This window comes from Mus musculus, chromosome 4 (assembly GCF_000001635.26).
Source record: "Mus musculus strain C57BL/6J chromosome 4, GRCm38.p6 C57BL/6J".
Classification (NCBI taxonomy): Eukaryota; Metazoa; Chordata; class Mammalia; order Rodentia; family Muridae; genus Mus; species Mus musculus.
In genome coordinates, this window is record NC_000070.6 from 59494167 (window position 1) to 59509548 (window position 15382).

General features: G+C 39.5%; 1 protein-coding gene across 5 annotated transcripts in view; it reads right to left on the reverse strand.

Moving 5' to 3' along the window:
* The window catches only part of Ptbp3 (polypyrimidine tract binding protein 3), a 77511-nt gene that overhangs the window by 22299 nt on the left and 39830 nt on the right, over positions 1 to 15382 (reverse strand). For all 5 annotated transcript variants that reach the window (NM_178164.3, NM_144904.2, XM_006537851.3 and 2 more), the window contains 2 exons: positions 7144 to 7308; positions 334 to 444 (listed from right to left, as the gene is read on the reverse strand). In NM_178164.3, the coding sequence (NP_835458.1) occupies positions 334 to 444; positions 7144 to 7308 (276 nt within the window). The remainder of the gene's footprint in view (positions 1 to 333; positions 445 to 7143; positions 7309 to 15382) is intronic.

Consider the following 15382-nt stretch of genomic DNA (forward strand, 5'->3'; position numbering starts at 1 on the left):
AGGCAGAGGCAGGCAAATTTCTGAGTTCGAGGCCAGCCTGGTCTACAGAGTGAGTTCCAGGACAGCCAAGGCTATTCAGAGAAACCCTGTCTCGAAAAAAACAAACAAACAAACAAACAAACAAAGCCAATAAAACAAACAACAACAAAAACACAAGTTGACAAAAGCATATTTCTTAAGATTTTCTATCTTTTATCAACTCAGCTAAATAACCATGAGAGCTGAATGTGGTTACAAAAGTAATGAGGTCACACATAATTAGGCACAAGATAAATCAGGGCAAGGATGTCTCCAAAGAGAGTGACTAAGAATGAAAGACCCAAGTATAATCACCATTTTGGCATACTGCGCATTCACTGGGTCGGCATACTGAAGCAAGGCTTGAAACTGATTATTCTTTGTAAAGGTGATAATCTTCAACACCGTGCCAAATTTAGAAAATATCTGGAATAAAAAAAGAGTTCGTGTTTAATCTAAGGGAAAATGTTAAGCTAATGTACCTGCATAAATACATCTTGGTTTATGAAGCCTATTTTGTTTCAGGGTTTTAGTTTTGATTTTTTTGATGCAGGGCCCCACGTAAGCTAGGCTGATTCATGCCTCTGCCCTTCTAGTGCTGGATCACAGGCATCTATTACATTATATGTTGATTTTGAATTACAGCATTTGACTTTTGGGGTTTTTTGTTTGTTTGATGCCCATTAATATATAAAACAAAAACAATTTTCTCTATTAAAATTCTGGTACAAAATGTCTTAAACCAAGCCTATAATAATAATAATTACTATTATTATTAATATATTATTATTTCAATGCCTATACATGTTACTGGTACACCACAGGTGCTCAAACATCTAACCAATTTTATTTATACTATGTACAAATGGTACAATTCTAAAACAGAAGGTAACAACTGTAATTAACTAATAGTTTGATATAAAGATGTTCACAAGTGTATGAATTGAAACAAGAAGTCAAATGAGTCAATGATTTCATCCTTCTAAGTCATCAGCTACTTCTGAAGGCTTTTATAAGCAGATATAAGATGTTGCAACAAAGGCTTGTTCAACTAATTCAATAATTATAAGGCACTTTTCTAAGCACTGGCAAAAAAAAAGTGGGGGGACAACAAAATTTTCTGCTTTATTAAGACAATAAATTGGCAAAGGGTACCATAACAAAAGTATTATAAGAAAAATGAGAAGAGGAGAGAGGGCTGAGGTTAAATGGAGCCCTACTGAGAAAGTAGGAAGGTGGTTAAGGTCAGTCTTGCTGAAATGTCTTCTGTTAAGAGAAATAAAAAAGCTAGGCCTGGAGTATATGCCTTTAATCCCAGCTCTTGAAAGGCAGAGAAAGGTAACTTCTGTGAGTTAAAGATTGAGGCCAGTCTCAAAAAAATAAATAAGCAAAATAAAAAGGAGGAATAAACAAGAATATAGGGAATATTTCTAACAGATCTGTAGTTACCAATGCTAAATTACTTTTATGTTTTCCAGAGTGAGGGTCAAACTCATTCCAGGGATCCAGCTGCCTCTGTCCCCCAAGAGCTGGGAATTAATGTTCTGCTTGCTGCTATATACCACTGTGCACCTGGTTTCCAGAGGCCAGAAGACCATGTGAGATCTCCCAGAACTGGAGTAACACAGCTCTTCACCTTCTGTGGAGGCTGGGAATCAAATCTAGGCTCTATGGAAGAGCTGCCAGTACACACGACAGCTGAGTCCTTTCTCCAGCCCCTCTAGGTGCTTTTGGAGGCTGTTTCAAGCTGAGAAAGAAAGACTCACCCTGAATATAGACGGCACCATGTCCTCTTGGACTGAATAAAAAGAAACAAAGGAGGAAGCCAGCTTGACACCTAGTGTATTCTCTGCCTCCAGATTGAGGACACAATATGGCTGGTTGAGTGGCCCCTGCAATCACTGTAAAATCACTCTGACTGCCTGGTCTTCTCTGACTATGCACTCGAACCCTCAAATCCTTCCTTAAATTGCTTTTGTATTCTGTTACAGTATTGAGAAAAGTAATTAACACACCAAGATTACAGAACAGCATTAGAGCAAGATTCAAACCAGCCCCAGCGCCTCTAGCTTTAACCACTCTATCTCTTGGATGATGTGGTGGTTTGAATCAGAATGGCCACAATAGGCTCATACTACTTGAAAAGTGTTCACTGGGGGTGGATTTAGAGGTGTCAAAAAGCCATGCCACGCCCAGAGTTTCTCTTTGCCTAAAGTTCAGGATGTAGCTCCCAGCTACTGCTTCAATAGCTGCTTGCACGCCACCATCCGCTGCCCTCAATGCCATGATAATGGTGTCTCTTCACAACAACATAATAATGACTAAGGCAGAGAGGGATGAACGAGGTACAGTGTTGAGGGAGAGGACTTAAGTGAAGGAAGACTCCTTAAGGAGGAAGCGTCTGAGCTGGACATCAGCCTGACTTTGTAGGTTAAGGAGTATGGCAAAGCCAAGAAACACAAAGGTAAGTAAAGACAGGGCTAGCCGGGAGGACAGATAACAGATGGGCAGGGCACCAGAAAGGCCAAGGTGTTACAGGCAAGAATGCTAGGTACCAAGGATGAGGAATGGTGTAAACATTTGTCTGTGGGGCCTAAGGAGCTATGGTAAAGATTTTTCTTTTTCCAACAGCACTGGGAAGAACTAAACAATGACTTTTGTAACTAAAGACTGAGAGTATTAATCCAACTGATGGTACTGAGAATTGAAAATAGTCCTGCTCACCCAGGTCTCTAGGAACATCTATAGGAGAAAGTAAGTCTTGTTAGTTTCCGGGAAAAGGTAACTAGACTGTTAGGCATGACCTCATGACACTGACTAACACACCTGCTGGGTGGTGGCAGTGTTGAGTCATAGGTTTAAAAGTATCTTTTATAAGAATATAAATTACCACAACATTACAGAAGCAAATGCAGACACTCTGCTGATGGATCACATAGGTTATTATCTTTGTGAAATAAAATAAAAACCAGTTACAATTCAAGCCTTTGACTGTTAAGTGCTACTTTGTGCAATAAACAGAAAACAAATTTAACAGAACAATGCAACCAATCATTGAACTACTGAACCACTTTTAGGAAAAGACAAGGGTGTCTACGAACATCACCATTTAAGTATCTAGGAAATGCTTTACAGGTGTACTTATTTTCAAACTGGTACTCAGATAATTATTGAAAGGAATAAAGTAGTCCTACTAATTAGTATATTTAGAATTTACATGCATAGCAAAGAACACTGGAAGTAAGTCTCAGTCCCATCATAACTGATATGATGATGGGCAAGTAAAAGGATGTCTAAGGGCTCTAGACTTTATAATTTTTGAATTCAGATACATTTCAGTTTGGTACACACACACCCTACAACTCTTCATTTAGTCATATAGATCCAAAGGTACGTGTGTCGCTGTTTTCAGACACACCAGAAGAAGGCATCGGATCCCAATAGCAATGGTTGTGAGTCACCATGTAGTTGCTGGGAATTGAACTCAGGACCTTTGGAAGTGCAGTCAATGCTTTTAACCACTGAGCCATCTCTCTAGCACCGAGGGTGAATAATATTAGCAACTGGGCTAGAGATTTGTCCACTAAAGAAATTAGTGTTACTTTTAAATTATGTTGCAACAAATTCTTAGGACAAGGGCAGAAAGCATATACAGTCATTGGCAAAAATACCACAAAAAATGGTCTCTAGCCTAGTATTGACTCTGCCATGTGGTTCTTAGTAATCACAGTTATGCAGATCTACAATGAGTAAGAGTAATAAGGGAAAAAGAAGTACAAAATGCACAGTTTGAAGAGAAGATGACAATAAGAGCCCCAGGAAAGGAGCCAAGGCTTGTGCTGAAAGAGGTAAGATTAAGGGGAAATGAAAGCCCTGAAATGCACCCATCAGGCTACCAACTTCTATAAAAGGCATTAGGAATTTTCTGCTTTGGTAAAAGCAACAAAGAAAATCTGCTGCAAATGTGGTTCAAGAGGGCCAGGATCCATCTCAAAGCAAGCACCTAAACATAGCAGCACCATCCAAGTGGTTCTGGCTTTAGAGTCATGAAGGATCCAACAATAAAGAGGTTGTGAAATCTTCCAGAGTATAGGAGAACCACTTATGCCAGGCATGTCCCTACACAAAGGCCCTGAGAGGACAAACAGCTTGGGCTGCACTGGAGATGCCAAGATATTAAGCACGCCAGAGTTATGAGGTATCTACAAAGGAAAACTGTGCATGGGGAATGAAACCAGGCAGAGGAAGAGATGTATCCTGCAGGCAGCAGAGCTGGAGGGATGGAGTCATCTCAGCCCTTCTGACACTGGACGCGGAGCTGTAGGGTTTATAGAATTTGCCCTGTTGAGTTCCAGTCTTTCTTTGGTTCAGTATTTCCTTACTATGCCTCCATTCTTTTCTTTTCTTACTTTCTTTCCTTACTTATTTCCTTACTATGCCTCCATTCTTTTCTTTTGGAATGGTAATGTCTTACACGCGTTCTCGCGACCGGCCAGGAAGAACGCAACAAACCGGAATCTTCTGCGGCAAAAGCTTTATTGCTTACATCTTAAGGAGCCAGAGAGCAAGAGTGCAAGAGCGAGGGCAAGAGCGCAAGAGCGCAAGAGCTTTATTGCTTACATCTTCAGGAGCAAGAAGCAAGAGCCAGAGCAAGAGAGCAAGAGCCAGAGAGCAAGCAAGAGCTTTATTGCTTACATCTTTAGGAGCCAGAGAGCAAGAGAGAGAATGGCGAAACCCCGTCCCCTTTAAGGAGAATTATCCTCCGCCTAGGACGTGTCACTCCCTGATTGGCTGCAGCCCATCGGCCGAGTTGTCATCACGGGGAAGGCAGAGCACATGGGGTGGAGAACTACCCTTGGCACATGCGCAGATTATTTGTTTACCACTTAGAACACAGGATGTCAGCGCCATCTTGTAATGGCGAATGTGAGGGCGGCTTCCCACAGTAATGTATGCTCTGTGCTACTATATAATTTGCTTTTTGATTTTACAAGGGACTACAATTAGGGACTTCCTTGAGTTTTAAAAGGGACTTTGAACTTTGGACTTTTAAACACTGTGGTTCAAAGCAGCAAGGATCTACCCAACACAGGCAGCTACCACACAGTGCCTAGCCCCAGGGGTTCTCCTTAACTATAGAAGATTCCACAACCCCTTTACTCCTGTGTCCTTCATGATGCTAAAGCCAGGACCACATAGATGACACTGCCATATTCAGTTGCTTGCTTGTGACAAGGCCTGGCACCCTTAAACTATATGAGACTGAAAGAAAGACTATGGGGACTTTAGAAAGTAGATGAAATGACTTTATATTATAATACAGCCACAAGTCTACAGTGGCCATGGAGATGCCATGGAAGGTTGAATGAGAATGGCTCCCAAAGGCTCATGTTTGATACTTGGTCCCAAGTTGGTGGAACTGTTTGGGAAGGATTAGGAGATATGGCCTTATTGGAGGAAGTCTGTCCAGTTTTACCCTCTAGAAAACTGTGTAATTAGGGGACTTTCCAATTTGTAAATATTAAATACTATTAGCCCTGATTTAGTGGACTATCTTTGATAAGACAGTTTAGATGCAGTAATGAATGACTACAAAGATTATACTGGATTACAAGTGATTATCTAACACAATGCGCATCATAAATGCATGTCTATATTGAAGTTTACTATATATATCTTCCCTTCAGAATTAAAAAATGTATTTATGTATATGTGTGCCTGTGGATGCATACACATTCATGTGTTCAACAGTACAAGTGGGGAAGTTAGAGGAAAACTTTCAGAAGTAAGATCTCTTCTCCTGCCATATGGGACCTAGGGAATTAACTCAAGTTACTGGGCTAGGAGGCAAGTGCTCTTACCTGATGAGCCATCTCACTGGCTTCCACCTCAGAATTTTAAACTGAAAATATTCAAATACAGCAAGTGACAAAAAAAAAAATAAATTAGTTGTATTCTTTGGTGACATAATTTTTGAAGAAACTACATCTATCTAGATTTTATCAATGATATTATACTTTCTTTTTTTTTTCTTGTTTAGCTATTTAAAAAATTAAGCCTGTAATCCTAACACTCAGGAGATGGCGCCCATAGGCTCATATATTTAAATGTTTAGTTACCAGGGAGTGTAATTCTTTCATAGGATTAGATGGATTATGAGTGTGGTCTTGTTGGAAAAAGTGCGTTCATCACTGGAGGTGGGCTCCAGGGTTCCAAAAGTCCATGCCATTCCCAATGTCTCTTTGACTGTGGCAGGATATAGCTCCAAGCTATCTTGCAGCACCACTCCTGCCTGCTGCCATGTTCCCTGCCATGATAATGAATAAGTCTCCGAAACTGTAAGCAACCCCTAATTAAGTGCTTTCTTTTGTACAAGTTGCTTTGGATAGTGTCTTTTCACAGCACTAAAGCAATGGCAAAGCTATGCTTGACATGGGGTTTTGCTATGAGGTAGACTTAATTTTGTAGAAATCCTCTTGTTTCAGCCTCTCAAGTGCTAGGATTATAAGTGTGCTATTAAACCTGGCTAAAACTAGATTTTCTTACTCATCGTTTTCCCTCCAATGTTTGATATTATTATCATAATTACTGATATTAGGGATTGAACAGGACTCAGGCACGAAAGCTCTTCCTACCACATGTCCTACACCACTCAGCTGCACCCCAGGCCTTCAAGTTAGGCCAAGTACAGTGACACACACTTTTAATACAAGCACTTGGGAGACAGAGGCAGACAGATCTCTGAGTTCAAGACCAGTCTGGTCTACACAATGAGTTGTAGTACAGTAGTTCATAGGTCTTAAAAACACAAGATGCTAAATTTCTTTCCACTATACAAGCAAATAATAGAAAGGCAATATGAATCAAATCAGTAAAGAACAATTTTTTTTCCTTTTTTTTTTTTTTTTTTTTTTTTTTGAGATAGGGTCTCTGGTTATCCTAGAGCTCGATTTGTATATTAGGCAATTAGGCTGGCCTTGAATTCAGAGATTCATCTGCCTCTCCCTCCCAAGTGCTGGGATTAAAGTTCTGTGCCATCATATCTAATTTACAAAACAGACAATAACTATCAAAAGTTAGGAAAATCCATGTTTGATTTTGCTATCAGAAGATTTTGTTCCTTACCTGATGGAGAACTTCCAGAGTGACAGGGTAAAATAGGTTTTCAATAATTATCCGGAGCACAGGGCTCTGCCCAGGTAGCAATGTGCCTTCATTTGCAGTAGCTCCAGGAAGGGACAAGTTTCCTGACTGGACTGCACTGACAGCCTGCAGTGCAGCTTGGGCTCTCTAGAAAACAAGGCAAAAAATACATGAAAAAGAAAAATGACCACTCGTGATCACAGAAGCAGTGTTCACATCCTGAAGCTCATACAACATAATACAAATACTCCTGGATACAGATCTGGATGCACATCTCAAGTTTGCCATGTTTAAGAGCAGTTTTCTGTTCCTTTCCTTTCCTTCTTCCTTTCGTTCTTTAAGATGGGGCTCAGGAGATGGTTCAATCAATAAAGTGCTTGTGGTGTAAGCATGAGGACCTGAGTTTGTTCCTTAAAATCTACATGAAAAAGCTAGGAGCAGTGGTCTATGTATGCTTTTAGTCCCAGCACGATTATGTTGGGGGTGAGGGGTTTCTTTGTGTTGTCTTGGCTGTCATGGAACTCACTTTGTAGATCAGTCTAGCCGCAAACCCACAGAGACCTACTGCTTCTGCTTCCTGAGTGCTGGGATTAAAGGTGTGCATTACAAAGTCTTGACAATTCAAGTCTAAAGCTTTTAGGCAGTATAAGTACAAATGTGATTGGTGTCAGTAGGAAAGCAGGCCATCAGTAGAAGTAGGCCTCCCTGCCATGAAACATCATGAACAAGCTGTGGAGCACAACTGTGGGAAGCCGCCCTCACATTCGCCATTACAAGATGGCGCTGACATCCTGTGTTCTAAGTGGTAAACAAATAATCTGCGCATGTGCCAAGGGTAGTTCTCCACCCCATGTGCTCTGCCTTCCCCGTGATGACAACTCGGCCGATGGGCTGCAGCCAATCAGGGAGTGACACGTCCTAGGCGGAGGATAATTCTCCTTAAAGGGGACGGGGTTTCGCCATTCTCTCTCTTGCTCTCTGGCTCCTAAAGATGTAAGCAATAAAGCTCTTGCTTTTGCCCTTGCTCTGGCTCTTGCTCTCTTGCGCTCTGGCTCCTAAAGATGTAAGCAATAGAGCTCTTGCTCTCTTGCACTCTTGCTCCTGAAGATGTAAGCAATAAAGCTTTTGCCGCAGAAGATTCCAGTTTGCTGCGTTCTTCCTGGCCGGTCGCGTGAATGCGTGTAAGACACAACCACAGGCCAGAGCTGCCTTGCAAAGGGAAATCTGAACCCAGACAAGAAAAAAACGATATTTATGGTGTGCTTCTGTTTGGGGGGTAAGGGGCTTCAATGCCAGCTATCACCTGAAGAGCATGAGAAGAGTCAGATAAAGATAGGTGGGGCAGCTGGCTGAGAATGCCTGAGCCCAAGAAGTTAGAAGGGAGCCTATGACACGGGGAGCCATTGTCATGAGACAGCCTGAGGAAGGTGAAGAGGTCCATGGGGTGGACAAGCAATGAACCAGTATGTTGAGTCTAGAGTGTGATCAGGCTAACCTGTCATTCAGGTAACCTGGCAAAGGGTGTTAGTGTACAAATAAGCCTCTAATACATTTCTCCTAATATGAAACAAGGTGTTCTAAAAAGCAGCTGGTTCAGAACTGTGGCAAGAAAAACAGAAAATAAGTGTGAAATCATTTTGGTTTTGTGGTATTTTTGTTATATTTTCCAAAATGCAAAAATTACTGAAACAATAAAAGCTGTATGGGCCTCTCCTCCCACTGATGGCCGAGTAGGCTATCATGTGCAACTAGAGACACAGCTCTGGGGGCTACTGGTTAGTTCATATTGTTGTAGTGGTGATAATTTGAAAAATGTGCATCACAATAAAAACAATTCTACAAATTTAATGTCTTTCATTTTCATATATTCAATTAGGAAATTTTAATCATAGAATTGATATTTTTAAATAATTTTGGTTTTTAGTTTTTGTTTACACTTTTACAGTGTGAAATGCTTGAGTTCTTAGCACCTGCTATAATGAACTTTGCTAAACAAAGCACCTTTCTCAAACTTGGAAGCCTTTTACTTTTTGAATGCTTAACAAATCCCAGTTTTTACACTTGTATTTGTTCTTTTTTCTTTTGACTCCTTTTTGAGATAGGGTCTCACTATGTAGCTCCAGCTGTCCTAGAACTCACTATGTAGAGCAGGCTAGCCTCAAATTCACAAAGAACCCATTGTCTTTGCCTCTCAAGTTCTGGAAAAGCTATGCAGCACCGTGGCCAGTTATATATGTGCTCTTTTTTTCTATTTTATGCACTTAATGTTTTGCTTACAAACTAGAGTACTTTTTTTTTGTCTTTTGAAACAGGGTTTCACTGTGCAACAGAGCCCTGGAACTCACTGTACAGACTAGGCTGGCCTCAAACTCACAAGAGATCCTCCTGCCTCTGCCTCCTAATTGCTGGGATTAAAGGTGTGTGCTACCACAACCTGGATAAGAAAATCTTTTTTTAATATACAAAGCATTTCACAAATTTGCACGTGTGCACAGGCCACATTAATCTCTGTATCCATTCCAGTGTTAGTACACAAGATGAAGAAAACATGATCCTTTTAAAGATATTAGTTAGTCTATAAACCCTTTAATAGTGGTTTTATGTCAACACATTCTTTTTTTTCTTATTCTTTTTTTTATTAGATATTTTCTTTATTTACATTTCAAATGCTATCCCAAAAGTTCCCTATACCCTCCCCCCGCCCTGCTCCCCTACCCACTCACTCCCACTTCTTGGCTCTGGCATTCCCCTGTACTGGGGCATATATAAAGTTTGCAATACCAAGGGGCCTCTTTCCCAATGATGTCCAACTAGGTAATTTTCTGCTACATATGCAGCTAGAGACACGAGCTCTGGGAGTACTGGTTAGTTCATATTGTTATTCCACCTTTAGGGTTGCAGCTTCTAGCTTCTCTATTGGGGGCCCTGTGTTCCATCCTATAGATGACTGTGAGCAACCACTTCTGTATTTGCCAGGCACTGGCATAGCCTCATACGAGACAGCTATACCAGGGTCCCTTCAGCAAAATCTTGCTGGCATATGCAATACTCTCTGGGTTTGGTGGCTGATTATGGGATGGATCCCTGGGTGGGGTAGTCTCTGGATAGTTCATCCTTTCTTCTTAGCTCCAAACTTTGTTTCTGTAACTCCTTTCATGGGTATTTTGTTCCCTATTCTAAGGAGGAATGAAGTATCCACCCGTTGGTCTTCCCTCTTCTTGATTTTCTTATATTTTGCAAATTGTATCTTGGGTATTCCAAGTTTCTGGGCTAATATCCACTTATCAGTGAGGGCATATCTAATGACTTCTTTTGTGTCAACACATTCTTTACATATCATATAATACAAAACAACCCGAAGTTCAGTTCCCAAAGCAACATCACCTTTAAAAAACAGTATGTGAATTAAAAGAACATTTTGTTTGCTTTAAACATGGCATTCTACCTCATTTACTTCATTCTGAGCTTCTCAGTAAGATTAGAAAATGAGGATGGTACTGATTTTACAGGTTTGAAAACCAACTTAGACTTCAATTTAAAACTTTAATTGGTGTGTATGAGGTGAGTGATGCCAATTAAAAAAAGATACAGGCTTAGAATTAAATGTGAACTATTCTATACACTCCACAAATTAGGAAGTATAAGATATTAATTAGTGCTATCTTACAGCCAACAGATTCCTGTGATAAGGCCTGGATTTTACCCCGTTCAATATGACAGTTAGCTGGGTATCTCAAGTGATGGCAGTGGCGGCTCAAGCCTTTAATCACAGCATAGAGATCTCTGTGATTCTGAGGCCAGCCTATTCCACAGAGTGAGTTCCACAACAACCAGGGACACACAGAAAAAACTGTCTTATAAAACAAACAAAAGAACAAAACAAAACAATACGGCCCATATGGCAGCTATCAGACACAGTAACTGGGTAGCTGAATTTTATAATTAAACACAGTCACTACTTCTGCATTGGGTGTTAACAGTCTGGAGAATCTAGGCAAAAACATAATGAGCATTCCTCTCACATTAAAATGATTTAATATCAAAAGCATGTGTAACTAAAAAATTTGTTCTCACTTCTTTACTTCATGTCAATAATCGTTCTATTAATTTTAATTCTATCAAGTAGTTGCTGCTGCTAGTCTTGCTGTTATTGTTCTTTCTTTACTTTTTCCCTTTTCGAGAAGAATAAGAGACTTAGTAGTGCACACTGTCCTCCTCGCTACACAGCATTCAGGAGGCGGCACTGGTGCTCACAAGCACTGACTCAAGCTTTCTAAACAACTGGCAAGAAAGTAAAGCTCTGCTTTGAAAGTGAGGTGCAGTGGAGCACACCTGTAATATCAGTACTGAAAGGGTAAGATGGGGTCAAAAGTTTACAAGATGGAGGGGGGAGGGTCAGAGGCAAAGAAAGGAGTGAGGAGAGGGAGGAAAGGAGGAGGGAAAGGAAGGGCAGAAGAGTTTTTGAAAATGAAAGTACAAAGGGGAGGGACCTGAAAATATGGTAAACATGTTATAATTATAAGATTTTGAGATTTTTGTTTTGTATTGAGGCAGAATTTCATGGTGTAGTTGCCTCAGCCTCTCTAGTGCTGGGATTATAAATATGTACTACTATGATACCAAGTTCTTAGTAGCAATTTTTAACTAGGCAAAAACATTTAAGAAAAACAGTGTTTGAAGATGAAAATGCATTTGATGCTTAAAATTATGGTGTAATAAAATTACTACTGTAGGAGATGAATTTTAGACACTTAAGGCAACAATACTAGAATGACTACACTATTACTAAGGGAAATGGAAATCAGTAGGATCAAACAAGCACAAGGACTTTAGTAAGTTAGACTGGGGAGATATAGCTGCTATAAGACATCAATGTACCCAGGGAGCTCGGTGGCACAGACTTGGGATCCCAGCACTTACAAGAGATAAAGGAGGAAAGGAGTAGAAGGACAGCCTGGGCTACCAAGTGAGCTCAGCCTAACCTCAGCAGCAAGTGAGTCTCTACCTTAGTAAATAAAACACAACAGAAAAGGGACCTATGTGATTTGAAGAATACATTTCTAAGGTTAAGAATATGGCAACTAGAATACAGTGAATATGCTGGTCTTTAGTATTCATCTTAATAATTGTTTAGAGAACATTTTAAAGGTAAAACCTTAAAAAGTCATTTTTGCAAATTCATAAACTACTAACAAGTCAAGAAAACTCCAAAATAAAAAGTGTTCAAATGTTGAACTATACAACACAATTATATTTAGTAACTATAGTTCTCCAGCAAAGCAAGAATGTAAAACTACTTCATATGGACTTGACCCTTTGACAACTGTGTCCACAGCTGGGAGTCAAATGCTTGCTTTGGGGTATCTTGATTCTCAGAAAAAAAAAAAAGGGGAGGGGGTGAATCTATCTGATTCCTTGGCTTTGAAAAAAAAGAGGCAGCGCGCGCACACACACACACACACACACACACACAGGTATTTTCCATTTTGACTTATATCTGGTGTAAGGTTTGGAATAAAAAAGTGTTGGGATGAAATCAAGGCTATCTAAGAATAAACTAGGCCATTTGGGTGACTGTGGTTGCCTAGCAACTGGAATTTCTCACAGTTTCCCTTTGGCATAATCCAATCTCTAAGTTTTTAATAAATTATCTTTTGTTCTAGCAATTTATACTAACATACTTAGGAATAAAACTACTGTGAAAACTGTATGATTTACATGAAAAAAAATGTTTAAATTCTACTGAAAAACTTTAATAGAAAAACAGACAAAACAACTTCTGGTACTAAAGATTCAGAGAAGAGTATGTTAATTATTTCCAAATTTACCAAAAAAAATCCAAAATTTTTAAAAGGAAACAAGACTTAACAAAAATAACTATAAAAACTATAATCAGTCAATTCTGGAGAGATAATATATTGCTCTGCAATAAATTGACAGTATACACTAAAGTCGAAAAGGGATGGAAAAGTCAGGTCCAAGCTAGATTTGCAGTTCACTCTAAGTGAACAGAATTCATGAACACAGAATGTTAACATACACTTATTAACAAGTGTATATAAATGCATATTGTAAGCATGCAGAAAGGGTATGATATGAAAATAGGATATGTCTCATATCAGTAGTTTAACAAATGGGTTATTAAATAAACCAGAAGAAACTTTTCTTGCTATTAGGAGGAATAAAGTGCTACCTTTATAATAATATATATCACATGTATCATATAGATATCACATATGTAAAACAAAAAAATCCAAGAGAACAAAGACTTGAATATCAAACCAGAAGCAATCAAAATAGTGGGAGAGGGGCTGGAGAGAGGGCTGAGTTGTTAAGAGTGCCTGTTGCTCTTGGAGAGAACCTGGGTTGGGTTTGTAAGCACCCACACAGTGGCACAACCATCCATGCAACTGTTTTCCTCTGATGTCCATGGGCACCAGGCATGCCATATCCATACATGCATACACTTATAAATACATTTTTTAAATATTAGAAGTTTCGTTTTTTATCTTAATGTTATGTTGGAACATGGTATGAAATGATATGACCATCTTGAAGGAAGTTACCAATATCTAAAAATAATTTTTCAATTACCCAAACACAAAGTCATAATCTGATAGTGGAATGGCAGTTGACAGAGGCCAAAGAAAGAGGAAATGGAAAGCTGTTATTTCAGACAAGGAATTTCAGTTTACCACAGGAGAAAAGTTCCAAAGAGAGATGAGTTAATGATTGTCCTTAACAACCATTAAAATGTACACTTACAGATGACTTAAAGACGAATTTGTTATGTGTGTTTTGAGAGTTGGAGAGATGGCTCATCAGCTAAAAGCATCTGCTGCAATGCAAGCATGAGGACTTGAGTCCCTGGAACTGCATGAAAGCTGCACAAGTACCGCCATAGCCCTATGCTCCTAAGCCCATGTGCAGGTGAAGACAAGAGTCCTCAGAAACTCAAGAGTCAGCGAGCCTGGAGTTCACAGTGTCAAACAACATAGTCTCAAACACGGTGGAAAGCAAGAATGACACCCAAAGGTGTCCTCTGATCTCTACACATAAGAGTCACACATTTATTCCCCACACTTAAGACATACAAACATGCCGGGCAGTAGTGGCGCACGCCTTTAGTCCCAGCACTTGGGAGGCAGAGGCAGGCGATTTCTGAGTTCGAGGCCAGCCTGGTCTACAGAGTGAGTTCCAGGACAGCCAGAGCTACACAGAGAAACCCTGTCTCGAAAAACAAAAAACAAAAAAAGACAAACAAACATGAATACATTGTGCATGAGCACATGCACATAAGGTTTTAAAAAGTATTTAATGACATTAAATACAGAAATCAATCAGGATAGATATTAAAACATGCATATGCTTGAACCCAGGAATTTCATCTAGTAAGATAAGGTTTTATGTGTGCCAAAATGTATTATTGCAGTACTGTTTATAAAACCTTTAAAATAGGAAAAACAGTTCAGTGCTTATCAAAAACCAGGACTATATATAGGTCTTCTATCAAAGGAGTAAGAGTGGTCATTAAACATCCACAAGCATGTCTCTTGCTGCAGAACAATGTCCATAATATATATTGCAGAGTAAGAGCAAAAACACTTCACACACCAGGATTTCACTTGTATATAGTTACATATACAGCACAACAGAAGAATTAATAGAATATTAGCACCAATATTCATTATCTCTGTTCAAACAGATGCTTGCATTTTTCTTCATATTTTTCTAAATTGCTTAAATGTTTAACCATGAACAGGTTTCTTATTTGCAATCTATAAAAACAATTTTCATTGAAGAACTCTAATAGTCTGAGCTATAGCTCAACAGTATAGTACCTGCTTAGCATGCTTAAGGCTCTCAATTTGATCCCCCCCCCCCAAATGAAACATGTCATTATGCCCTAAAACAAGGATTATGTACAGGAAATGTTCCTGTATTAATGTAGAAAGTTCTAATAATTTTATAAATGCAGTTCCCATAACATTCAACGTGACAAAAAAGCTGGAGAAATCTTGCCCTAGAGCAAGAATACATGAAAAATTCTCTTTATATTTAAAAAAACGTTGCATATTGTTCTTCCTATGGGGTTGCAAGCCCCTTTGCTCCTTCAGTCCTCCTAGCTCTTCCATTGGGATCCCGGGCTCAGTTCGATGGCTGGCTGTGTTTATTGGTCAGGTGCTGGTAGAACCTTTCAGGGAACAGCCATACCAGGCTC